Source organism: Chroicocephalus ridibundus, chromosome 8, assembly GCF_963924245.1.
Source record: "Chroicocephalus ridibundus chromosome 8, bChrRid1.1, whole genome shotgun sequence".
NCBI lineage: Eukaryota > Metazoa > Chordata > Aves > Charadriiformes > Laridae > Chroicocephalus > Chroicocephalus ridibundus.
Window position 1 is genome coordinate 17,136,616 of NC_086291.1, and position 27,341 is coordinate 17,163,956.

General features: G+C 38.2%; 1 protein-coding gene across 5 annotated transcripts; it reads left to right on the forward strand.

The window, feature by feature from the left end:
* Positions 1–445: 445 nt before the first annotated feature.
* On the forward strand, positions 446–27,274 carry SH3GLB1 (SH3 domain containing GRB2 like, endophilin B1). Of its 5 annotated transcripts, none has more exons than XM_063344503.1 (11): positions 446–643; positions 5,289–5,430; positions 8,053–8,181; positions 9,902–10,035; positions 10,408–10,500; positions 12,609–12,695; positions 13,918–13,941; positions 18,802–18,891; positions 19,436–19,536; positions 24,658–24,889; positions 25,684–27,274. In XM_063344503.1, exons 1-11 carry the CDS (start codon positions 572–574, stop codon positions 25,789–25,791), a joined length of 1,212 nt encoding a protein of 403 aa, XP_063200573.1. In that variant the 5' UTR covers positions 446–571; the 3' UTR covers positions 25,792–27,274. The 5 variants fall into 5 exon arrangements, with proteins under 5 accessions (XP_063200573.1, XP_063200574.1, XP_063200575.1 ...); XM_063344504.1 differs by having other exon boundaries at positions 450–643; positions 12,609–12,647; XM_063344507.1 differs by lacking the exon at positions 446–643 and adding an exon at positions 836–1,207.
* The last annotated feature ends 67 nt before the right edge of the window (positions 27,275–27,341 follow it).

The window sequence follows — 27,341 nt, forward strand, 5'->3', positions numbered from 1 at the left end:
GCCCTCTCAGAGCCGGGCCGGGGGGTGCCAGCCCCGGCGGGACAGGCCAGGCCGGACCCCTCCCCGGCCGGCGGGGTTTCCGCGCGTAGGGTCGGGGACAAACGTGCCCCGGGCGGGTCACCACCGCCCGTACAAGGGGACTCTGCCTTTTTCGCCTGCCCCGCTGTGCGTTTACGGTAAAGGCCGCGACGGGCTCTTGGGAGGCGGAGACAGCCACAGCCGCAGCCGCCAGCCCTGGAGGGCACCGATAACGGCCGGGGCTCCCTGAGGCGGGGCGCGTGCCGCAGCCCCAGCGGCCCCACCGCCCCCTCACGGCGGCGCGGGGTGGGGCGGGGCGGGGCGGCGCGGGGCGGGGCGGGGCCGAGGCCGAGGCCGGGGCCGGGGCGGGGCGGGGCCGCCGTCGCTCCACGGGTCGATCCGGGCTCTGCGGCTGACGCCGCGGCAGCGTCCAATCCGCTGCGGCGCCGGGCTGGGCCTGGCACCGCCCCCCCGGCGGCTCCCCACAGGGACGGGCCGGAGCGGCCGCCGCCGCCGGTGCCTGGGCTGAGTCAGCGCCCGTTCCCCGTCGAAGATGAATATCATGGACTTCAATGTGAAGAAGCTGGCGGCTGACGCGGGCACCTTCCTGAGCCGCGCCGTGCAGGTATGCCCTGGGTACCCGGTGGGACTGCGCTTCGCCGCCGCGGCCTCAGCTGAGGGAGGTGGGCGAGGCCGCGGGTTGCCTCCGCGGGGCCGCCGCCGGGCCCGGCGCGGGGCGTTGGCCGGGGAGCTCGGCTCCGCCCCGGGCCGGGGAGCGGCGGTCTGGAGGGGCCGGGCTGGCGACTGAGCCCGCCGCGGGCTTCCAGCTCTGAGGGAGCAGCAGGCCCGGCCGCGCTGGCGAGGGTGAGCCCAGACTGGCCTGGCTGGGCAGCGATGTCCTGATCGTAGAATCGGAAGGGACCTCTGGAGATCATCTAGTCCAACCCTGATGTGAGGCGGCTCCTTCTCCCCCGGGTCCCCTGCTATCCCAGGGCTTGGCAGGACCCCGGGATTTCGCCCAGGCTGGTTGCAAAACAGCTGGTCCCGGGGGGGCAGCGGGGGAAGGCTGAGGCAGCCCAAGGTCAGGACAGGCAACGAGGGGAGAAGGCGCCTGGGCCGGGCGTGATGGCTTGAGCAGGCATCAGCTGCGCGGAGACACGGTCGGACTTTATGCGTGAAAAGGACAAAGGTGTGTCTCGCCTGAAATAAGTTGGTGGTTTTTACTGGCTGCTAAAAGTGTATCCTGCTGCCGGATAGGTAAAACTCGAGCTCTGATGTGACACGTGAAAGCATCTGTCTGCTAAGCCTTTTTCTTTGTTGTTTTTTTCGAGCTTTAGTATCGTTTTTAATCTTGTTTGATATCCCATTGTTTCTGAATCAGCCTTCCTCTTTCTTCACGCTAAGGGTACTGTAATTGGCTTTTGTTCTTAGCTGTTGCCTTGAGCCGTAATCCCCTTTTTTTATATAATCAAACCTGAACAGATTTCCTGTCGGGAGAGGGACATCCAAGCAGCGCATAGTAATCCACTTTGGTTTCTCATGAGTTCTCGCTGGGTCACAGTCAGGTTTGGAACGTGATTAAAGTTGTTATCTGGTCTGATGTATTGCCCTAAATCTCAATACTCAAGCAGAACCAATGATCAGCAGCACAGCACAGCTCTGAAAATGCAAACTCGTCAGAAAACATCGTTCTTCAAATTTAAATGAACTTAAAGCAGTCATTGTGGCTTCTCTTTGTGATGGAGATCTTTCTATGCTTCCCCGCCTCCCCGCCCTCCCCCCCCCCCCCCCCCCCGGCTTCTTCCAGGTCTACGTATTTCCCAGACCGTCTCTTCCTTTGCAGCCTCCACCCCTTTCCCTTTTCTTGCTAAACAAGGAAAAAGGGAGATACGGTTTACCCTTCACTGTAAAATCCTGGGATGGGACCTTGTGATTTTGTCTCCTTTATCTTGACTTTCTATGTTTAAATAAGCTTATTGCATTAAATCTAATGTAGGCTTTTATAGTCTGTCATGGTTTAAAGGTGGTGTGAATTGTGGTTTACTTCAGTATGCTCTATCTGCATTGTTGGTTTACATCTGAATAGCTACATTAGTTATCTGCTTAATCTAAAGTAAAATTCAGTGGAAATGTGGAAGTAATAATTTTGCTCTACCAGTGGCAACTTTCCCCTAAAATTAGAAGTTTAATGAAGCCATTGAGGGGGAGGAGCAAATCCCTATCATGCTTTTATAATCTGAGTAATTTATGGTTTGTGTGCTACTGTTGTTTCCCCTGTTGGTTTGTTGTTTTGTTTTGTTTTGTTTTTTTTTAAGTTACTGTGTAAGGTCTACAGATAATGTTATGGGGTAATAATTTTGTGGATTCTTTTCTAATATAATTTGGGTACAGATTTTGTGTCCCCCAGTAAAAATGACAGTTTGTATTTTGAGTTAAACTCCTATGTGTCAGACATCGCCGCATGACATGGTATGATCTGACACTAGTTGCTTTGAGACATTAGAAACAAACAAAAAAACCCACCCCAAACCCTATGAAACAGTTCAGCAGCCTAAAATGGTATGTAGGAAAACCACTTAAAATTTCCATTTCAGCTCTGCTTCAACTGTTCTACAAGATGGTGAACATCTTGTTAGTGTTTCACAGGCTTATCAGGCTTTTCTGTTAGAAGGGAACTGGGGCTGTTTTACCCAAAACTGCCTGATATTCAGGTTCCAGGAAACCTGTTCCTTCTGTGGATGAGATTATACTGTATTCAGACTGACACATTCTGGCTAGTAATCTACAGAAAAATCAAGCCTACTGGCCATCTTCATCCAAAGCCTATCCTTCCTTCTGGCAGGCAGAAAATGCTTTGATGGAGTCCTCCTCAGTCAGTCCTGCAGTAGTTGCAATTTGTGGAACAAAGTAGCAAATGGGTATAGTTAGTGGTATCAGAGGTGAAATAAATAAGCCCATAGAGAGTAGAAATAGGAATGCGAGTCCTTTCTCTTGCCAGGCTCTGTATGGACAAGCTGCCTGCGTAGTGCTTGGGAATGAGCTGGGATTTTACTCTTTGGTAGCAGAAACACTTTTATTGTTCGTGACTTCTACCTGAAGTTAGAGGCTTATTTTAATGTAATTTCTCCTTCTAGTGATTTTGCAGTGTAGGCTTGAAATGTCGATTGGGCTGTGATAACCCAGTTGTATACAAAACAGTACAATTTCCTTCTGCGTGAGCTGGTCACATTCAGGCAACTTGTGTATATATTTTGAATTTAATAAAGATAGATGGATGGATTAAATGATTTACTGATACAATTTGTTCCAGCAGTGCTTACATTAAGTATTTCTGTATGACATGTTTTAAACCTTAATAAAAAGGAAAACAAAACTTTTTAGAGCTCTAATTGAAATAGAAAATCATTAGTGTCTGCCTATCTTGGAACAGTTTTTCTAAGCAGAAGGAAAGTTATTGATTCATAGCACCACTTTGCTTATTTTGATCTTATCCTTAAGAAGGGATGGAGTAATATCTGGAAAAGGTCATAAAACAGAAAGACCAGTTCAAATTTTAGGTTTCAGGGTAACTGAGATGGGAAATCAGAGCGGCAGTGTTGTTGCATTACAATGATGCTGGAAACCATACTTCTGTCAAACTACTGTTTACCACACTGCTCACTATTGCTAAAACTAAGTTTTTGCTTTAAGTGTATACGTGAAATCTAACATTGGCTAAGCAATCTTCACAGTGCTGAGTAGATTTATTGAGATATTAATAGGAAAACCCTCTGTAATTAGTAAAAAATAATTTCAAAACCATTTATACAGTATTCTAATGAACCTGTAAAAATTTTTGAGAACAAATTATAATAACTGACTTCTTTTTAAAGAGCTTTTTAAGCAGTAGCAGTAATAAATCCATAAATAAATTCTATTCTTCCCTATACTGCACCTGAACTTTCTCACAAAGGCAGCTTGCTTTTATGTAGAACTGCAAATGCTGCTGACTTTAGATGTGCATGCTGTCAAAATTGGTTTTATTCTCCATGTGATGGAAATTAAAACAAGCTTGGACAATGTAATTTACTTGTCTTGTTTTCTTGTTTCTCACTGAGAGTTTAAATATCCCACCGAAGAACTTACTAAGAATGAAGTTTGACAGTCAAAACGTTTCCAGTCCTATTATATTCTTCATTGTTAAGCTTGTTAGGAATTTAGTCGTAAGCCAGGTTCTTCTGAAAGTGCCTGACTTTGAAGTGGCTGTTAAGTGATGAGATCATCATCGTCATGAGGAACTACTGCTCTGAAGAGAGGCAGGCAAAACCCTCAATTCCGGTTTTGCTTGGTTCCCTGATGTGAAACACGTGTCTTTCCCCTCGCCCAGAGAATTGTGATTGAAGTACAAACTGATTGTGGATTAATAAGAGTTGGCATGAATTTAATGTCAAGTGAAATTTGGTTTATTTAGCTAAATGGAGTTATATTCTATTTAATTGTCACTGAAAACACAGCTTGGAAGAGAACAGCAAAAGTCGTTTTACCATTCCTGTAAGGCATAACAGGATCGGTTATATCTAAACACTTCGTCAAAGATTGATTTGTCCTATTCTAAAAAGCAAAACACCCCCCACCCCAGAAGATATTTATTCTACAACTTCCCAGGGAAGTCTATTTTAGCTTTTAATTCTTGTCTTTAAAAGCTTTCTCTAACGTCTAATTCTAATTTAAATCTTCATGCTGGAGTTTAAGCTCACTACTTCTTGTCCTGTTTGTCATGGACAGGACAACATTTTTTAGACACATTAAAGGTAGCTGCAATGGGAATCAGTTGTGTCTTGAGGTTTTGCTGTGGGAGAAGGGACAAACTTAATTAGAAAATATACAAGATTGAAGTAATCTTTTAATTGCCTTTGTTACCTCTGGACTCTCTCATTTTGGCTTCTGTTTCAAGGAGCACTATGCAAGATTGGACAAAATGCTTCAAAATGCTTCATCAAATTCTTCAATGCTACAGAACTCTCAGTACCAAGTAGAGCAGAGGATTTCTTCATAATGTTGTAAATTACCTTCCTCATCTTCATCTGATTAACACCCTCCTGCCCCTTTTTTCCCCTGATAGTAAGGGTGCAGTGTTGTACTTAACAACTTTCAAATTTATCCTTTTTTTATTGATGACTGGATAATGTGATCTGCAGCTAGTATGAGTGAATGGTTACTGCCTTAAACTTGTCCTGGGAAATTATTTCTGTGGATTAACAGTATTTTCAACTTGTCTGACTAACTCGTAGTTCACAGAAGAAAAGCTTGGTCAAGCAGAGAAGACTGAACTGGATGCTCACCTGGAGAACCTTCTCAGCAAAGCAGAATGCACCAAATTGTGGACAGAAAAAATAATGAAACAAACAGAAGTATTATTGCAGCCAAATCCAAGTAAGGAGCCCTTCAAGTTTTTGTTTGCAACTTTTGAATTAATGGATTTGCCAATGTAAATGTTTACTGCAATAGGTATTGCATAAGTTATGACTAAGTATAGGAGTTTTAAAATTTGAAGGCTGGAGTTAGGGAAACCACATTTTGAAGAGCTACTGAGAGTCAGAGACACTGTACCACTTGCTGTTTCTTCCTCAACCCTTCAAACGGTAAAAGCTTTAGACATAGCTCTTTATAGCATTGGTTCCATACTCTGGTCAGTCTCAGGTTGGCTGGTTTTTGAGTTGTCTCCTGTTTAATTGAATTTCCCACTGTAATTCCAGAAATCTTAGGTAGCAGTAAGAACTCTGAAGTTCTTCATGGAGTGGATGCAGTTGCTCAAGAAATTTCATTACTATTTCATTACTTTAAACTATCTGCATAATACAATTCTGCTTGAAGCAGGCAAGATGAACTGAAATGTCTGTCTTTAACAATTCCTTTACTAAAGAATGATTTTCACCAGATGCTGAGTCTTTATCATTTGCCAGCATTTTATATACCATACTTAGGCAACATAATAAAGCTTCAAATATGCTTCCGGCACTGGTAAATCTATTACTGTAACAATAACAGAAAAAACATAGAAGAAATGTTGCTTTCTGGTGTGTTAATTTTATTTGTTTCTGAAATTGCTGCTATGACTAGTTATGTTGAGGATATCAGTTTCAGACTCATATCTTACAGTCATCTGTACCATTTGTGGCAGTTGTACTAGAGTTGGCAGCAGTAGGAATTTGCGTAGTGTATAGATCTAGATTTCAAGTCAAGACCTGATCACTAGCTATGGGGCAAACTACTGTTACCAAAAAAACCTCTTAAACTTCCTTTGGGTTCCCTCAAATGGTAGAATTATAGTACCCCTAATATCTCTGCACTGAAAGCATAAATATTCTCCTTGTAGTGACATACTGAGTTAGGATTTATTAGGACAGGTAGATCGTAGCACTTCTCTAATGCCAAATAGATACATTCTTTAGAATGCTGATCTTTGAAGTATTATTTTGGAAGTCTGCTGCATAAAAGCAGTGTTTAAAAAACAAACATAAAAAATCGGAACAACTAATCCTGTGGGAAGGATGCAGTAGAATTTACAGAATAGACCAGAAGAAATAGTTGTCTTGTTCATTAGTTCAGTATTTGTAATATGTATTGACTCTTTCAGAAACTTGTAACTGTAGAATATTGAATGACTAACTGTAGGCTGGTAGAACTGCATGGGGAAGATTCAGCAGAAGGATAATATATAGTATTATCTCAGTTATGCTGACCAGTCAATTTTCTGATGGCTAAAAATACTCAGTGTTAAGCAGTGGTCTTCGTCTCTTCAGCTGTTTGGCAGCCTACTTGGAAGGACTATCGCATGCTGTAGAGAGCTTCTTTTGGTGGTTCTTAATGGAGCAGCTCGGTCTGGGCAAGGAAAAATGACTCTCAGTCACATTTTCAATTGTACCTTTAGGTCAGACCCATGTAATAGTCCAATAATTTTAGATTACTTTTTGGCTCTTTTTTCATTTAGTCAAAAATAAATATTATGGATAGAGTAAAGAAAAAACAATGAATTTGGATCATTTTTGGTTCACCCTTGGTGTGAATGCACTGGTATCCATGTGTGTCTGTGTCAGGTTAATTTTTGTGACCTTCATGAAAGAATAGTTATTTAATTCAGTGCTAATGAAAGTTGTCTAATTAACAGTATTATTTTTGGTTGCATCAAAGTGGCAGGTTTGCTTATTAGAGAGCTGCTTTGTGGTTCTCCATACTATTGCAGGCTGAAATTAGTTCATACTGACCGCATAAATAAAGCGAGCTAATTATGAAGTCAAAACAATTGGTCAGAGAAATCTGGTGTTGTATCTGAGGACTTTGGTATTGTAATTAATGCTGTTACTGTTTGTCTGGGATGCTTTTTCACACAAGAACCATACTGTGGCTTAATATTATGATCATATAGTCACAAGTTTTTTTGATAATTTTGTTGCTCAAACTGAGGAAAAGATGGGAATACGAAAGAAAACAGTTTCTAATATCTTTAGTGGTTTGTTTCCAAGCATTTCAAGGATGCAGGTGGAGTGGGAGAGAGAGGATATCATTTCTGGGGCTACCACGCTTTCAGAATTACTTAATAGGGAACCTACAACAGTTGTTGAACTTAATTCTTACACTGCTATTCCTACACTGCTAATTCTAGTGAACAATTTTCACAGCTTTTTCCTAGAGAGGGGAAAAGCATTCCTGGAGGGGGGAGGAGAAGCATTCTATTATGCTCTTACAATGCAAACTTCTGGACAAAATTTTGAAAAACTGTATAAATATACTTGTAGAAGGGAGAGGAAAAGTATAATTTTTCACTTTTACAGACGGCTCTAAGAAACACTTGAACATAGCGTGACAAACATGGAATATGGTCAGTTCCCAAGAACAGTATTTTCAGATTAACATTGTTCACTTAATGTTGAATTTAATGTCTGGATTTTGAAGTCCTTTTTTATTTTTCCTTTCCTTTTTTGTTTGTTTTTTCTGTTTCTATTTCTAACTTGTGTTTTGACTGGCAATAACGATTTCAAATAAAAATCTTTTTAGATGCCAGAATAGAAGAATTTGTCTATGAGAAGCTGGACCGCAAAGCACCAAGTCGCATGAATAATCCAGAGTTACTAGGCCAGTATATGATTGATGCTGGGAATGAATTTGGCCCAGGAACAGCATATGGTAAGTAGAAGCAAAAAATACGCCTTGTGTTGCAGAAAAGAAGGGGGGAAAATGCACATATCTATATTTTCTTAAAAATGTAAAATGGTATTTCCTGTCTTCCTCTAGATGAGACACTTCTATGACTTTTGTATCAGTTTGAGATGACTTGCTGAATAACTTTGAGCATTAGGAGATCAATTATTACATTTATATCCAAATCTAGAAATAGAACCTGCTGTTAAAATGATAACCATCTTTATGGATTTTCTTACCAGAACAAATAATTCTGGAATTTAGTTTTCTCATTAAAGGAACACATTTGCACATCTGACAACACTTATGCATTTTATTTGTGTTGTGGAGTGAAAATGTTATTCAAAATTAACTTCTCTAGTAAGAATCCTCTCTAACTTTACTGTATTCCTCCTTTTCTTAATATATAATATTTTGCTAAATATGAGATGAGAACATAATCTAAATTTTCTTCCTTCTCCAGAAAATTTATATACCTATGACAGGAGGGTTGGGGGGGGTTACATCTAATGTTTTTACACTGGCATTAATTATAAAGTCTAATTCTAGTGTTCTCTACAACTTCTTAAATTGATGATAACATATTTACCTGTTAATTTAACTTAACCAAATGAAATGCATAGGTGTCTGTATATAAAATACAGCCTGCAATCAAAGCCTGAAAGCTAATTCTCTTTTTTGCCTTCTTTAAAATTGCAGTGTGAGGAAAAAGTTTTGTTCTGGGAAGAATGAGTTCTTTATATCTGGAAATAATGGGGTTCCTTTTTAAAAGAATAAAGTGCACTTAAAAAGAGTAAATGTTTTATGGAAGACTTATGGATACAAAATCAATAATGGCAGGCATTGTTCCTCTTACTTCCACATGGTTTTATGTTGTTAATCTGTGGCCTGCCTTCTGATCATCAGCCTCAAGTCTTGCTTTTTAATGTCAAATAGAGTTGTACTTACAGGTACACTGTCCCTTAACTTGCAGATTTTTTTAGAATTCAGACAAATAACATGGACTACTAGCATAATGATAGATATGCTGTTAGCTTTCATATGGTGTCACAAAATATTATAGTTCTCTGAAAACTTAGTGTCTTTTCTAACTCGGCCATGTCAGTCTGCTGAAACATAATGATAACAGCTGTATTCTTGATACACTAACTTCAGTGTCAATACCTAACTTGCAACCAAATTTCTAAGTATTGTTCAGTTAATGTACAAATGTGTATTTAGAAGTTGGAGTTGATGGGGCAGGGAGAAGCACATTATTTTCCAGTAGTTAGGTGTGACTTTTCCCTGCTACCAACTACTCCTGACTTAAACAAAAATGTGGTATAAGGGGAGGAGATTGTTGGTTTAAAATATGAAGATACGATATCCAGTTCTAAAATAGGTGTTCACAATGGAGTTGCCATAGTTAGTGCCACTTCTACAATGCTGTATCTATTCCCATTGAAGTCTTGCCTTGACCTGTGATTATTATTAATAAAAATTGTTTGGTTTGGTGTGCGGGTTTGTATTGTGTGGCTGGTTTTTTGGGGGTGTGTTGTTTTTGGGTTGTTTTGGTAGCTGATTCAGACTTATTTTGAAATCCCTTGTGATGGCATTGGATTATATTTCAAACTGCTGGCCTAAACTTCCCTGCCTGTAGAACCTTCTTTTGTCAACCACCTGGCTGAATCACTATAAAACTAATTTATCTTTTTTCCCTTTGCAGGAAATGCACTCATTAAATGTGGAGAAACACAAAAGCGCATTGGGACAGCAGACAGAGAACTAATTCAAACTTCTGCTATAAACTTTCTCACTCCCTTAAGAAACTTTATTGAAGGAGACTACAAAACTATTACTGTAAGTTGAATTGTGCATTCTTCAGCATTTGATAATAATGGTAACTGTAAATCTTCAAAATGAAGTAGTAGGTAATTATGCATTATTGCTTTCCTCAAATTGATATAGAAAAAGTCAGGTAGAATTCGTGTCTTTGGTATATTTTCCTTTATTTTGACCAGGTAAAATAAAAATAATTCTGAAAACTTGATTTTTGTGACTGTTGTTCTATTAAAAGTATGTACCTTGAGTATAAAATGCGTGAGAATTATTAGGATCTAATTCAGCCCCTCTAAGCTTCTGAAGAAGCTTTTTGTATCTAGTACAGGTAGACAGGCTTTTGCTTTTGAGTATGTGTACCTGTTCTCACGAACTAACCGAACTTGCTTTCAGAAAGAACGTAAACTGTTACAAAATAAAAGACTAGATTTGGATGCAGCGAAAACCAGATTGAAGAAGGCAAAAGTTGCAGAAGCTCGAGCTGCAGTAAGTAGAAAATTTTTTTTTTAATTTGTCCATAATTTTCAAACTTATTGACATATATTTATAAACTCGACTGCCTGGCTATGTTTCCAGTCCTAGCTTCTTACCCTCACTGTTTTTCTAGATACTTTGTAAGAAATGCCTCAGTGGAACACAAGGAAATGAAAGTGAATTGCTGGTCAAGGAGTTAGTCTTTTATTTTTAGATGTTCAATCAAATTGAACTTACTTGACTGAAGTAAATATTCTCCCCTTAATCTATACTGGATGAGCCTATACTGCCAAAAATTACTTGCTACAATCTGCCAAGATGGTTGTATGTACGTATCATTCAGAGGTCAAGTTTTGGCATTTGAACCTCTACAAGTGTTGAAGCGTATGTATAATTACTTCCAACTGATGAACCTGTCTAGACTTGACCCCTCTATATCAAAAATATTTGTAGCTTACTGTTTCTATATTGTTTACTACTTTATACCACCAAACAGGGCAAGACTCTTAAACTTTTAACCGTTCTTTTTACCTCAAGAAATGCTTGTCCAAAGAGATTAAAATTAAAGTAAAAAAAGGTTTTGCTTTTTAAACTCTTAAAATGCCTTTGAATGGAGGAATAGGTAATTGAATGTGTGCGATTTCAGCAGGGTATGCTTATAGTATTTTCATAGCTATCTTTTGACTGCATTCCTAGAAGTGCAGCAACTAATGATGGATAGTGATTTTTTTTCTGTAAGGGTTAATGCAGACAGATGCGGAAGGGATACAGGCAACTTAAACACAGAGGGACAGTGTACATGATGAAGAGGCAGAAATAGGACTGTCAAATTTTGCTGCCTTTTCTGAATGGATTGCTGTCCTGAAAGATCTCAGAAGCATCATATCTGAGACTCAGCTTTGTAGATGAGGCCACTCTCATCTTTGCGATGGTGGTCCCTCTAAAAAAAACCAACATTATCTCTAGCTGATAGTTCTGTTTCTGTGTCTCAATCCTCCATGTCATGCACAATGTCCCTGTGTATTTCAGTTGTCTGTATTTAAGTCCATGCATGCTATTTCCCCTTATTATGTAAACTTTATGCAAAAAAGTTACTTCTCTACTTGTCAAGCTTCCTTAATTTGTAATACTAACAATGGAGGGCAGAGCTAGATTTTAGTCAGCTAGTTGTGGAATTTGGAAGCAATGGATAGAGAAGCAATGGAAAGTAAACTGTAACTTTGCTTGGATTTGTTCAGACTTAAGTTTCCAAAAAAAAAGTATTTTGGTTATTAACTTCCTTGTGGCATGATAGTAAGTATATACCTTACTTTCTGAAGCAATAGAAAGACCATAAGGGAGTTGTTCCCTTTGAACTCAATATTAAAAGAAAGGCTCTGTACATGAGGTTTAGTTCTGTCACCAGCATAATCATCCAGAGCTTGGTGATTGGACAAAATTATTGCCAGTTGCTGCTATGGCTACTTGACCAGTCTTAAATATTCATATAGCAAATAATTCACAGTTCTAATCACAAATGATTTCATGCTCTTAAGAGCATGAAATGCTAGGCCTCTTACTTTGCTACCTTGCCTATACTTCAGTTTTAATTGCATTTTAACAGCAGTGTGCATGTTTAAGAAGTACTGGATTGTAGAATTCCCAGAGAATTAAAAAATTGCACCTATTTTATCCTCTGCAATCTAGAAATGAGGACTAACCTGGATATAGGTGTGATGCAAATGATTCATTTTCTGCTCTCTCACTTACATATGAGGGAAAATATTTGACGAACAGTGCCCAACTGATAGGTTAGCAAAGTGTATTCAGTTATGATGCAAACTTTCATGCTTCACTGCTTTCTTTGACAGGAAAGAGTAATAAAATGCATCTACATTTGATTATTTTTTCCCCTGTTATAAAAATATGTAATCTTTTATGAAATCACATTCTCCCCTGCTTACTGTACAACTGAAATAGCTTAGATCACTATTTAAAATAGAAATCGAAACAGTTTTATTTACCTATATTCAGCTCACAGTCTTGCATAGCTTAAACTTGCAGTGCTTTGTGCCAATATTCTGTTCACCTGCTATATTCAGTGTTGTAACTTGATTTTGTCTTTTATCTATGCACTTAAGCAACTAAACACCTCTCAGCCTGAAGAGAATAACATTATGGTAAATGTCTCTTACGTGCTCAACTTGCTGCATGTAAAATGGCTAAAGGTTTGTTGGCCTCCTGTGTTCATTCATTTTCCTATCAAATGTTTCCTCTTGCTATCCAGCTCATTTGGTCCTGTTTCAGATGTTCTCGTTCCAAACTGGATTGGTGTAGTGTACTAAGTACACTTATGTCAGTACAGCATTAGATGTTGTTTTTTTATCAGAATATTTCTAATAATGTAGCAAAGTTTTACGAATAACTGAAACTAAATAATCTCACATAAACTAATGGCTTAACTTAGAGTACAGTATATTCTAAACATGTTGCAAGGGCTCATCAGTGCAGCTGTTTTTAGCACCATACCTGTGAAAGTGGAAAAGGAAGGGGTTAATTAATGATGTACAATATAGACTGTGCTATTCAGCCTGCCCTTGTTTGGGTGTTGGATCTGCACAGCATGGTGGGTCTCATCTCAATTAGTGTTCCAGATTTCTCAGTCATGATCAGATAAAAGAGCGAATACACTTGTTTGTTACAACTTGCTCCTGCAACCTTTATGCACATTTCTTTCTACCAAAGTCCTGATTGTGTCATCATCTTACAACTGCAGAAAATGAAGGTTAAAGGAGAATTGTATTGCAAGAGGGAATTTGAACAGCAAGCTGAAGTAATTAACTTCTAGAGTAAATTCCTTGCAGTTCTATCATTTTGCTGTATTACTTGCTACTACTTTAATACTCAGTTTGAGATACCTCTCTAGCATTTCTAATTAAATTTACGTTTCAATAAAAATGCTTGTGAAATAAGAAACCGGTAATGGAATTAGCAAGAGAAATCATTCGTCTGTTTCATCCTTTACTTAACAAGGTGTTAAAATGAGAATAGCTTTCCATAGTTTTCCAATATGTTACCACATTAAGGTAACTTAAATTCCTTCATAAGGTAAATTGGTTTGTCTGAGTCACGTCATTTTCTAAGTAGTTATGTCTTATGTTGTAATAGCTTGTTTTAAATAGATTCTTGTAACATATAAGTTCTGGAAGTCATACACTCTTCAGTATCTAATTTATTTCATAGATATAGTGTTACCCATACTCACTGTAGTTTCATTGTACACATTAAGGGCTTTGGGCAACTGACTTATAGCACTCCTCAAATCCCTGTGAAGTTCTGAGGGCAGGAAAGTAGTTAAAAGCCATAGTATGGTTGTATCCTGTATTCAAGTACCACCAATGTCTAAGTTTGTATGTTTTTATTTTTCCCCCCACTCTTAATGCTGACTAGATATGGGCTGAGGAAGTGACGAAAGTAAGTAAACATTTAGAAATTGCAGAATTCTGAAACCATAACTTGTGCTGGTCTAATGTAATAAAGGATATTGCATGTTGTTGATTTCAGTCTAATGGTGGCAGCCTGGTGCATTACGTCTGAATACATTGGGTCCCTTGAGGGCCTTTCAAAAACTAGTGGCAAAACAATGCCTGGGGCATGTCCTATAGTAAGCTGTTTCTGGCTGTCAGATAGTACCATACGATTCTCGTGTGACAAGATACAATAGAAAAAGAACTATATGACTTGTCTCTCAAAACTTACTGGTATGGCATCCTGTTAGAAATGACTTCTTAAGAATGCGCATATTTGAAAATTTTCAGAAAGGTTGGGGTCTAGTAATCTAAACTGTCCTGAAAAACACTGATCTTCAACTTTTACCCAGAACATGGAACAGTAACTAAAATACTGGAGTACATACAAGAAACCTCAGAGAAAACTCTGTTTTGGAGGGTTGGGTTATTTATTTTTTTTGCCCTGCCTTTCTCTCCAGTGTCACTAGAGAATGCTGTGCTGATCTTAAGCAACTGAAGTTAGGATGTAGGCACATCTGAAATCTGCACCTGGGCTGAAGGCTGGTCCATAACTATAGCATTAGCCTTGGGGTGGGGGCTGCAGCCTTCTCTTGTCACACCATCCCTTGCACAGGGACAAACTCAGCGGAGGTAGTGGAGTGTTATGCGATAGCTGCTCTGGTGCCGGGAGCAGGGCTGTTCTCAGCCTCACTGGCTCTGACAAAGCAGTATTGGGAACAGGCAGTGAGAAGCTGCGCTAACAGTTAAAAGGAAATATCTTAGGGGATTTCTATCGAGGAGAGGAAATAAAAATTAATGGTAGCAATAGAAAGTAAGGGTGACTGGGGGAGAGGGGCTTTGGAGTATGTTTTTTAAAGGGGGACTAGGTTTGCAGCTGTGGGAGGTGTAGGGAGTTGCTATTAGAAACTGGGATATGGAGCTTTGGGTGAAATCTTGAGGGTTGTGAGAGAAAATAAATGAAGGCTTCTTCTATTCCAACTTTCTGAGAGTCATGGTGCAAACAGGGTGGTGTATGTTTATAGAGTGTAAGGTGAGAGTGTAGGGGGAACAAGGAGTTTAGAGATTGAACTGTAAAGGGTGGGTTAGGTCAACTTTGATCCCAAAGTTTCAGAATTATTTTACTATTTAAAGTAACAATTTGGAAGCAGCAAATCTGTCTGCTGGAGTACTTGGTACTATTTGGGGAAGAACATGGCAGGGGAGCAGTACTACTGGAACGAAAACTAATCTTGAAGCTATAAGACAATTATGAATAAAACTATTGACTTTTCAGAGATGATGACAAGCAACTTTAAGGATAGTGAAATCTAACAGATTGTGTCTTGGAGAGAAAAAGAAATAATACAAAGTGCTTAGCTATAGCATAAAGGAGACCAAAAGCTTTGAATCCTGTAATAAATTATGTAATTCAAAGTTCCCTTTTTTTATTAAGTGAATAAAAAGCGGAGACTATTGAGAAGAAACTACAACACACGTGTTCTGCCAAAGAAACAGTAATCCATCCAGGTTTCTAAAGGCAATCTGTCATTGTGTGTTTGAAAGCTGGAGGAAGAGATTCATAGATGTTTTAAATTTAAATCTAAGAAGCTTCCCAACAAGGATTTCAGACTGTCCAGTAATCTCTAGATCAATCACAGGGTCTCTTTGAGTTAAAACAAAAGATCTGCATGCTGTCAGTGACAAACTTTCTTCAATTTAACTTCCCTTCTGAAATGTGGAATCAGAGGATATTAAATACTGCATCCAGCTCTGGAGCCCCCAACATAAGAAGGACATGGACCTATTGGAGTGAGTCTAGAGGAGGGCCACAAAGATGACCAGAGGGCTGGAGCACTTCTCCTGTGAACACACGCTGAGAGAGTTGAGGTTATTCAGCCTAGAGAAGAGAAGGCTATGGAGGGACCTTATAGCAGCCTTCAAGTACCTAAAGGGGGCCTACGGGAAAGATGGGGAGAGACTCTTTATCAGGGAGTGGAGTGATAGGATGAGGGCTAACAGTTTTAAACTGAAAGAGGGGAGATTTAGATTAGATATTAGGAAGAAATTCTTTACTGTGAGGGTGGTGAGGCACTGGAAGAGGTTGCCCGGAGAAGTTGTGGATGCCCCATCCCTGGAAGTGTTCAAGACCAGGCTGGATGGGGCTTCAAGCAACTCCCCATGGTGGAGAAGGGTTGGAACTGGATGATCTTTTAGGTCCCTTCCAACTCTAATTGTTCTATGATAAAACACGTGGGATAGGTACTGATATGACACACTTTATAAATGTATGGATTTTGTTAGGAGTCTTCTGAGGTGTCTGATGTAGTCAGTCAAAAAAGCAGAAGCTTTCAACACGTTGAAGTTAGATTGGTTTTGTTCATCAAGAGGAGCTTCCGTCTTTGACTACAAATGAGACAAGAAGGCCCAGCTATATTGGGTAGCATGAATATATCCATTATCACTGTTTTACTAACAGTGTGTCTAACAAACAACATTAGGAAGGTAATTTTATTTCCTATGATTATGTGTTGTCCTTTAGCTACAGGATTGCACACTATTTCTGGAAGGTCATATATTCTTATGTGAACTTTGGTGATACTATGAACTTCTGAATGTTCATATTCTGAACTTGGGAAGCAAGTACTATTTTGAGGGATCTTCATGGGAGATACCCCGTGAGGCTTTCTAATTGTTCTAGAAACAAAATATGACTGCAGTTGGGTGTCACAGGAAAGTTTAGGCTTGTAGTTTGAGCTCTTCATTCTGTTCAGAAACAAAGGTGATCGGGCCATAAGCTTCCCAGGTAGAAAGTCAGCTGTTTTTCACCTCTACCACAAGGTATGGTAGAATAGATGTGCTGTCCTGCTACTGTTTACTTCGCAGTACTGAAAATGGGGATTAGCAAAACAGATTAAACACACCATCACATAAGTCAGTTTATGCAAATCTCTACAAAACCAGTGCCTTTGGCTTTTGTAAAGCAATGTATTTAAAGTCACTCTGTACTAGATAGGTTAATACGTGTTACCACATTACTTACTCGCTTTGCCTTTTCTTATAGAAAGTAGTTGATTTGCTAAAATATTGTTGAAACAAACAGAATAAATCTGATGGATATTTCCCCTTCTTATATGTTCCTATTCTCATGTATTTACTTACCTGGCAGGAAGAAAGAAACAAATTAGCAATGCTGACTTTGGAGAAGCAAGAGACTAGATTATTTATCTCTAGATAAATGGTTTACCTGTGATTTTGCTCGTTTTTTTAAAAAGGAAATGAAGATGTTGCTGATACAGAAGGGAATCCTTTTCTTTCCCTCTTGGCTATCAAATCTGGTTTTTTTTCCACACGTTTGCCCTTATATTTCTCTCAGGGACTGCCAGCTGGATTTCACTGATATTTATACAGATTTAATAGGAAAATTCCAAGGCAGGATTCTTGCCTCAACGAACTTTGAAAACGTAATTAGTTCGTAACTTGATACATACACTGCTATCTTGGTTTTAGTAAGAAACACACAGTACCCTATAGCTGCTTCCTCACTGTTTAATTAATGTGTAAGCCTTCCCAGTAGCAGTGACTTCTGATGAAAAACATTTCTTGGGTAACAGCGTCATTCTTCTATGCTCATTTCTGAGATTAGGGTCCTTCCATGCAACTTTTCATATTGATTAACATTAGTGGAATGCAAGAGCAGAATTTTGCAAACACATAAAATCCTTTTGAAACCAGTGTTTTATCTGTATCACCTCATTAAGTTTCCTGAAAATATATTTTCTTACTCTGTTTTGTTGAGAAGAGTAACTGCCACATCTTTGACTTACTGCAAATTGTTGCCTTTATGTTTGTTTTTAGAGACCAAGGTACTAAGTGCATATAAGCATTGAGGCAAGGTAATCCAGATTCCAGGCTGAGGACATTCTGTCTTGGAACAGTAAATCTTAGATATTACAACACAAATTTTTATGTATTTGTGTGTTTTGTGTAGTGTCCTTTTTTTCACCAAAAAAATACTCTAAAGTAACTTTGGCTTGTGTTAGAAGGAAATCCTTTAAAACAACTATAATGTTATTAACTTATTTAAAAATTGCTTATAACGATATGTAGCAAGGAATAAATACAATGGGAATTATTTAAATATGAAACTTAAATACAATAATTTTAATAGAAATTTTACTCTAATTGAAGTTAAAACATTCGCTATAGTTTGGATTTACTTATTTTTAAAGACACCTCAGTTATAAGCTCCAGAAATAGTGTAGTAGCTTGGTGGTCAGTATGAGACATTAATTTTTGAAATATCCTGTTAAAACTTGCTGTCAAAACTTACGTATGGCTGATTGCCGTGCAGTTACATGCCAAAAGTAATGTGTGGTTTACCCTAAGCTATTTAGTCAGAGCAGAGCCCTGTTAACTTAAAGTACGGAGAAAAAAAAAAAATTACATTGTCCTTGGCTGCCACTGCTATGCTGGCAGAACCCCTTGGTGCAGACACTGTTACACCAATTAACGCTCGGTTTGTTACTGGGAGAAGTGGGATAATACTGGCAGAAAAATGCCTTCCTTTTGGACACGTTGACTCTGCGGTAGGTGTCTGATGATAAAGCTGCTTGTTGTATATGCAGGGCCTCAACGTTTCTGAACCCAAAATGCAATTACTCTTTTTGTCTAGTAAAGAACTGCAAAGAAAAAGCACGTGTTTCAAACACCTAAGCTCGTGATTAATGCATTTGTCTGAATAGCTCTGAATAAAATAGAAGTGTTGCAGTCAGAAGGTGTAACAGAGTGCATTGTACAAATACTTAATATGCATCCTTACTTTTAGTCTGAACAGGAAGTACGAATTACTCAGAGTGAATTTGATCGTCAAGCAGAGATTACCAGACTTCTGCTGGAAGGAATCAGCAGTACACATGTGAGTACCCAAAAGGGGGGAGAAGGGGAAAGTCAAAATCAGGGCACTTTCTAAAAATAGCTGTAGTAAGCTACGTGGGATCTTTGAGCTACAAGGTTTTACTTCAGCTTGTTAAAAGCATCAAACTGTGGGGTATTTTATTTTTTGAATTCTAGTTTAGTATCTACTGAATTTAACTTTAGTCTCATGTTAACCTTGAGAATGCAGGAGCTTTCATTTTTATCCTTTAAACTCAGCTTCCCAATCATCAAATCAACTGAATGTTGAAACCACAAAAACATGCTAAAATGTTTACTCGGTTGTGAAAACAATATAGGTAAATGGTATGATGCTGGTACAATACCTGGGGTTTTTTTTTGTGCTGAAATATGTTAAATTTTGTGACACTTTATCCCATATACCTGGTAAATCCAGGCACTATGCCTATGTGGCATAAATCCCTGTGTGCCAATAGTGGTGTTGGCACCTGATTAGGAGACCAGTCTTTCTAATGCAGCGTAGTACTTTTACAGACTAAACACTTGAATTCTTTGCTGTCTTGTAGGCACATCATCTTCGCTGTCTGAATGATTTTGTTGAAGCTCAGATGACCTATTATGCACAATGTTACCAGTATATGTTGGATCTCCAGAAACAACTTGGAAGGTAGTAACACTGTAAAAACTTCAGGAAAAAAAAATAGTTTTTTCTAAGTGCTTATGAATAGTAGGAAAACTTGCACTGATATAACAGTAGTGAACACACAGGCATGCTGGACTGAAAGGAAATATATCTGTTCTCTGGTAATTAATATGTAATTACCCCAGAGCAACTACTTGCCTAAGCCGACACACAGCACTAATGCCTTTTGAGGGTTGGTTTACTGAGACTTTGTATGCTTTGTAATTGAGTTACCTTTTTGTAAATGGTAACCTCATTTAATGGCACAAAAAATAATTTCTATAGATTTAGTTGTAATCATTCAGTTGTCTTATGCAACGTGGGAAAAGTTTCTGTACTGTTTGTAAATTTCTGTTACCTCTTAATTTGCTATGGGACACTACCTGATTTTAAATGAAATGGCATTCTCCACTGTTAAGTCAGTTGGCAGCATAAATATTGTATCTAGGGAGAAACGTACTTCATAATGCCTATAATCAGTAATCTATAGGACTCACAGTGGAACAAGCAAGTTTGTCTAGTCTTATTGTTTTGTGGGGTTAGCATTTTTAAAGTCAGAGAAGAAACTATCTGACTTCAGTTTGTGCTCATAATCCTTCTTTTTTTTTTTTGGATTAGATAGGTAAAGATATCTGTCTTTAGATAGATAGTAGATAAAGAGATCTACATGCTTACTTTTTGTAAAGTTTCCCTATTCTAATTCTTCTTTACGAATCAGCCTTTCTTAGGGTTATATCAGCCCATGTCATTTAGGTGAGCCTATGTGTTGAAGGATTGTCTGTACTTAGGAGTTTACTGTAGTGTCTGTTCTAGATAACTGTCTCTGTAAAGTATATCTGTTTATTTTTTTCATGACAAGGAAGTAAAAACAAAAGTGTTCTCCAGTCTTGTCCTTTTCCTGACTTGCAACTTCCTGTGGCATTTGATTTCATTTCCTCTGTTTGTTTGAGTAGGTATTTTAAAGACTTTATTAAAAAGTTTTTAAAACTGTGATTATTTTTTTTAAAAAGCTACAACTTTTAAGTTACATTGCATTGAAAGAAGTATTCAACTATAAAATTTGGTAGCACAAAACAAATGCAAGTTGTAGAATTGAAAGCTTGAAAATAAATGTTTACTGGATTAAGGACAAGTGCCTCAAATTAGAAATTAAGTATATTTACACAACTGTTTTGAGAGGATGTTTTTTAAAATCTGTACTCTTATCCTAGTATATTTAACAAACAGAAAGCTTTAAGCCTAATACTCTTAACCTAAGGAAGAACAGTCCTCTTTGAAATGTCTTGCTTTAGGATGTATAGCGTGTCCCAGAACAGCTGTCTGTGTTTAAAATGCATGTAAACTGCTACCAGTTACTAAAAAAAAAAAAAAAAAAAATTAGAAGAAAATACTGCCTTTAGGAAAACAAAAGGATGTGTCTTTATGTGACTATGATCTGATTAGTATTTTTGATAGAATTACTATTACTGCTAGAAGACCAAAGACATGGAGGCTTTGCAAAATCCTAAATGCCTCAAACAGCCAAATGAAGTTTCTCTGCCTGTGTGGATTAAAACAGTAATAGTATTAAATCTTGGGTGTGTCGGTGTGTCTTTCCTTCCTTGTGTAAGGAAGTCCTCCTGAACTGTAATGGAGATTGCTGGGATAGTTGCTTCTTGCTTTGGAATAGTTCCTCAGTTTATAGGCACTCGTGGTGCGTAGCACTTGCATTAAATAAACAGATGAACAGGATATGTGTAGTGTTCTTCCTGTGTTACATGTAGGCAGATGTAGTACCAAATAAATAGCTTAGGCAGCTCAGCTAGGTTTTGGTTGTATTTGCCAGTGCTCTGTTGGTTAACAAGGGATAGATAGTGCTGAGTTACACATGTTCTTTTCACACACCTAAGAATGACATTGTTCCATGTTCTCATATGAAAGAGAACCAAGAGCTGTAAGGGGCTGATTTTTGTTTTGAGGTTGCTGGTGAACCAAACGTGTTCAGCCTCTAAGTGGGATAATTTGTTGCTTGAAACAGAAACCTGGTTCTCAGAATAGATGCATATTATATATTTTAACTGGATCAGAATCTAGGGTATAAACCCTAAGCTGGTTCACATTGAGACTATTCAAGTTCCAAAGCTGAGCACTGATTTTCCTGATGTACTCTCCAGAGTCAGCTGTAGGGAAGGTGGAGAGAAAACCTGTGCTCAGTACTTTTTATATTAATAGACATGGTTTTCTGCATGTTTCTCTTCAAGGCAGCATCAGCTGCTTATCTACTGCCCCCACCTCCTGTGGGGCTGCTTAAAGAATCAAATCTCCCAGGTTAAAAGCAATCTCTCTCTTTTTTTTTTTTTTTTTTTTTTTTTTTTTTTTTCAGTTCCCCAGAATGAACTAAACAAATGTATTTCAAATATTCTGGTACTCTGACTGCTTTTTTTTTTTCTCATGCTGATAACGGCTTTTGCTCTGAATTTTTCTCAGCTTCCCTGACAGCCAAGGCTTAGCTTTGGCATCATTATTTTTTCAAATTATCCATTACTATAGTCCCCTACTCTGTGAAACTCCTGCTACTCAAGTGTTCAAAAAAATTCCAGACAACCACTGTGTAGCTGAAACTTTCCAGTAACATGCCTACATATGGCTTTGCAAAAAGAGTGAGACTTAATGTTTTACTGATTGACAGAGTGGTTATAAAGCTTTAGCTTTCTTTTCCACTAGCTGTGCAAACCAGTGACCCTTTGAACTGAGCAGATTGATTTACAAGTAATTACTGTGTTAACAGAGAACAGGTTTAGCAGTATGCTAAACAGTAATTTAGCAATATTGAGAAACAGCTGATTGTCATTTAAAATTAAGTCCCTCTGTTTGAATGCCGACTAATCAAGTAATAAACACATCATGAAGCACAGCTGCTGAGTTATCCCTACAAAAATGTGGGGTCTAGCTTTTCCTTCTGTTGTTTTGCTCACTTGATTTGTTCAAGGAACATGGTGAACTGGTTTGAAAAACTGATCTGGCAAATGAAAACCAGGTTTTTTTGGTGAGTTGTAGTCTCTTCTTGGTGAGTTGAACCAGCTCTTTATGATCAAATGAGGTCAAGGTAAGCCATAGGGGGAAGTGGGACTTCCCCCTTTTGATGGTGATAAACTGCTAACTAAACTCACAACAGTCTCTTGAAAAGAATACATGCAATTCAGTCTAACTGTAAAGGAGCTAGTTCTGTCCTTCACAATATACTGCTGCTGTTTGCCTTCAGTCAGATATAACAATTGTATGACTGCAAAGTTTAACAAAGTTCTGGTAGAGAGTTAGCAATCTTCTTCATGATTTTTGTTAGATCAGATCACTGAATCAACTCAAAAGCAACAGATTGCTAGATCTGACTCAAATGACAGAGAATGAGCGTTTGCACAATAAAGGGGTAAAGGACTGGGTCCACCCTGTTTGGTGGCAGTGTAAATTTACCAGATTAAGTACAGTTTGAAACTGTAAACTTGTGTGCAGTGCTGTTGCAGCTGATACAGATTTTAGCTGCCTTAATTCCACCTATGTTTATGGCCACACAACCCAAAAATTAGTCACTATACTGTTAGACTTAGTGTTCATCTGCATCAGCTCCCTACATCAGCTCCTGTTATGATTATATGAGCACCAATATGCTGCAGACATGGGTGTGGGAATAATACTGATCTTGATTCATGTGGTTAAAGTTGCCAGTGAACTGCATTTTTAAGAAGAACTTAACTGGGGAGCGTAGCTGGGAAGGGATGAGATGAGACTATTTTCTGACAGGTTCATGCACACAGTATGAATAGATCTCCATTATGCCAAAAGACCAGGCCAAAACGAAAAGGGGGGGGCAATATGTCCACATCCCAAATGTTAATGAAAAAGCATCTATGTAGAAGGACTGATGATGAAAGTTATGTCTGGGAATTGACTGACTAGTTGATGTGTAAACTGGTCAAAAGAATGGCAGGAAATGCAGCTACAGTTCCACATCACCCTGACTCAGTCTAACTCCTTATTTTCTGACCGTTTTTCACTGCATCAGCTCTGCTGCTTTTCAGAGCCTTCATTGACTTGCTTTTAAGGTAGAATCAGATGAGTGTTGGAACAAAGGAAGGCAGCTTTGTCCCTTTGACAAAGAACGACTACATCAGCTGCTAAATAAATAAGTTTAGTCTGCCATGGAACTGCATTCCACGATGTAGGGCAGAGTGATGTGAAACAATCTCACAGCTCATCATTGCCCCCAATGCTGTTCCATTCCATCTACCCCACTGCCCTTAAATCTCTTGCTTCTTTGCTCTCCTCTCTGCTCCTTCTACTTTTCAGCCATGTTATTCTGTCCTTTCCCTTGTATCTGTCTCTCATCACAGTTTTTTTTGTGATTCAGCTCATTAACTTAGTAGAGGACTGTACACTTTTTTTTTTTGAACCTTTTTTTTTTCAGGCAGGTTAATGAGTTGAATTGACTTCATGGAAGGGTCTGGCAAGCACTGCAGCTGGCACAGAACAAGCAGCAGCCTAGAAAGGAAGGGCTTAAGTTGATACAAGTTCATATTTAATATAACAAATACTTCTGTTTTACAGCATGCAGTTAGCTGAATCAACAAAGTGATTTAGATTACAAAAACAGTACTGGGTTTTTTTTTTCCTTTCAGACGGAGGCTGTGTTTTTAACCTACATTATATTTCCCTGATCTGGTTCACCAGCACAATCTTTTGTGTAGCCACATAGTTGAGGAATGAGCGGGAGGAGGTGGAGGCTACTCTTACTGGCAGAGCTGTCAAAAGAAATGTTTATTAAAATACAGTCTGAATTAAATCAGACCAACAATGCTTTCTTCATTTTGCCTCTTTTTTAAAGAGGTAATTATCAAGTTTTTTTAAGGTGGCAGTATTTCTTTTAAAGTATATTGGTTTGATTTATACTACACATCAGGAACAAGTATCTTTATTTAGGTTTATAAAAAAATATCAGTGCTATTCTATTACTGCTGTCTACTGGTGTTTATTCTGTAGTTGATAAAAGCAAGAATACTAATTTAGCCATGGAGGGATGTATAACTCCCCGTGTAACTGATTCACTCAGAAGTCTTTTGTTTTCTCCCACAGCTTTCCATCTACCTTCCTCTCTAACAATAATCAGTCTTCCTCAACTCCTATGCAGAGTGTTTCTACTCCCTCAGTCTTGGCCTCAGCCTCTGCTTCATTGCCTTCAGTAAGCAATTCAATAGTTACTTCAGGCATCAGTGAACTGAAGTCATCGAGTGGCAGCAGGAAAGCTAGAGTCCTCTATGATTACGATGCTGCAAACAGCAGTGAATTATCACTACTTGCAGATGAGGTAAGAATTTTCTATGTACCTTGATCATTTAAAAGTAAAATCAAAATGCTTGTGACTAGCCAGTTAAGATGTGCTACATCAAGAAATCTGTGTAGTTGGTTTTATTTTTTATTAAACTTCAGTAGTACTCTTAAAGCATTGTCCTGTACCTTTATGGCCTAATATTCTATAGTAAGAGCTAACACCATCTTAGTTTGCAAGAACATTTGCTTAGACAATCAAGATGCAATTCTGCTCTCTTCTTTTTACCACACCTTTAGCACTGTTATCAGTAGAATTAGTCTTTTAGATGTTAAATATTGCAATTGGGGACGAATATGAAGATACAACCACTTCTCATTTTGATGATGGTGGTTGTGCTGTGTTTATTTCTCTTCCAGTTCAATTGCACTCTTAAGTCAGAGCCTATACAAAGCAGGCAGAGATATACAATGAAGCAGGGCGGTGGAACAAAGTTCCACCTAGTAATGTGACTGTAGCTTAACTCTGAAGACGAGCATCCACAGAAAAGTTTTCAGACTTTTTGGTTTTTAAAATGTGCATTTCGTATTTTTTCTTATCTAGACAGTGGCTTAGATAGAAGCTGTGGCCTAAGATTTTTCTGTTAAATAGAAAAACGTCAACCCTATCATAATGAAATAAGTTTTATGAACACTAGATTATGTTCCATGGATGCTCATATTAAATGCTTTGTTTGACTTGGTTAATCTTAGTTCTAAGATCTTGGAAATCACATGGACTGTAATATTTTTCCCGGCAAGGAAAGGTTATAATAATGTGTTTCTGTTTTTTAGGTGATAACAGTGTACAGTATCCCTGGCATGGATTCAGACTGGCTGATGGGTGAAAGGGGAAATCAGAAAGGCAAAGTGCCTATTACTTATTTAGAACTGCTAAACTAAATGGTTGGCCTGAATAAAGACTGTCAATTATGGCAACACCATATTTATATACAATTAACGTTATGTAAGCAGGTTTTAAGTGTCTTCCATGTTATTGTCTTGAGGGACAAATACCAGCCATTACAAACTGGCTTTTCTGCCAGCATGGTTGCATGGTAAATATTCTATTCAAACTTAATGTGTTTAAAGCTTTTACTTCATGTGCCAAGAACATGTTTCCTACAGATTTGTTTCTACTGAAGTTTTCACTAATACAAGCTTCTACTTTTGAGTAATCTAGATTGAAAGCAGGAGGTACTGTTTTCTACTGAAATTTTTCATTAATGGCAAAGCTTTTCTTCACATAAAATAAACTTATTGTGAACTGATGAAGGTGTAATGCACGTTATTTGAATAACCAAAACCAAATGTGAAACATAAACCATAAAGAAGTCCATACGGTTCTGTTCCCAACACCTGTGGAGTACAAATGTGCTGAGGCATATATGGCTATCTGCTGAGTAACTCGTGCATTTAATCACCTTTGAAAAATGGAAATGAATGTTTTCTCTCTGTTGAAAATTTAAGGCAAGTTGCTAGTATGTTGAGATTTTAAACTGCACCTAGGTGGACTGACACAAGCTAGTGACATAAGCTCTGACTTGTTTTTAATCTTGCCTTGTATTTTTTTTCCCTTTAATTGCTTTCCAGAAAAGAGGCTAATTCAGTTTGATTAGTAATTAAGATTCTTTCAACTGCAAATCAGTCTTTGTGTTAAATTAAGCACTACATTTTGCTAACTAAATATGCACTGTCTCTCTACGTATAAGTAGTTCTATAGATGAGCATCTATTTGTTCAGATTATAGATTTTAATGAAAACATGCATTCACAATTCTTATGCAGCAGTTTATTGTCGTGTTCTAATTGGATTCAATTAGCATTACACTTTTTCTGTTTTGCAAGAGGACCTCCTTTAAATATGTGAGAAGGAAAAAAATATTGTTTGAACCTAAAAATCGCTTTAACTAAGGTAGTATTATTTGCAAATAACATAAATTTTTCCTAAACGTTGCACCCTTTAATGTTTCATAAATAGCAGATTTTTTTAAGGCTGTAAAAAGATTAAAAGGATAGATTGAAGGGAATTTTCTTTTTCTTTCTTTTTTTTTTGATGTTCTAGTATATTTATTTAATTGGGTTTTGACTGGTGGAAGGAAATTCTTTACATTTAGAAGATTATTCTCCTTGCAGAAGATGCAACACTGACAGAAGTACACTTTAGCTCTCAGAACACTGGTACCAGGTGCTTAGCCTAACTGCTTCTCGTCGGCAACTTTGTTTGTTTGCAATGACAATTCTTTAAAGAATTTTTGACATTGTCATTGCAAACATAGTGATGAAACTTTGTGATACAAATTACTTCAGTGGAATGGATAAAATTGTACTCACTTAGGTGATGTGGTTGTTTAATTAAAAAGTGATAATTTTTCCTTTGAATTGCACTTCCAGAAGTAGTCTCTTTCATTTTTAGAGTGCAGAGGTTACATTAAAACAAATACATTGAATTCG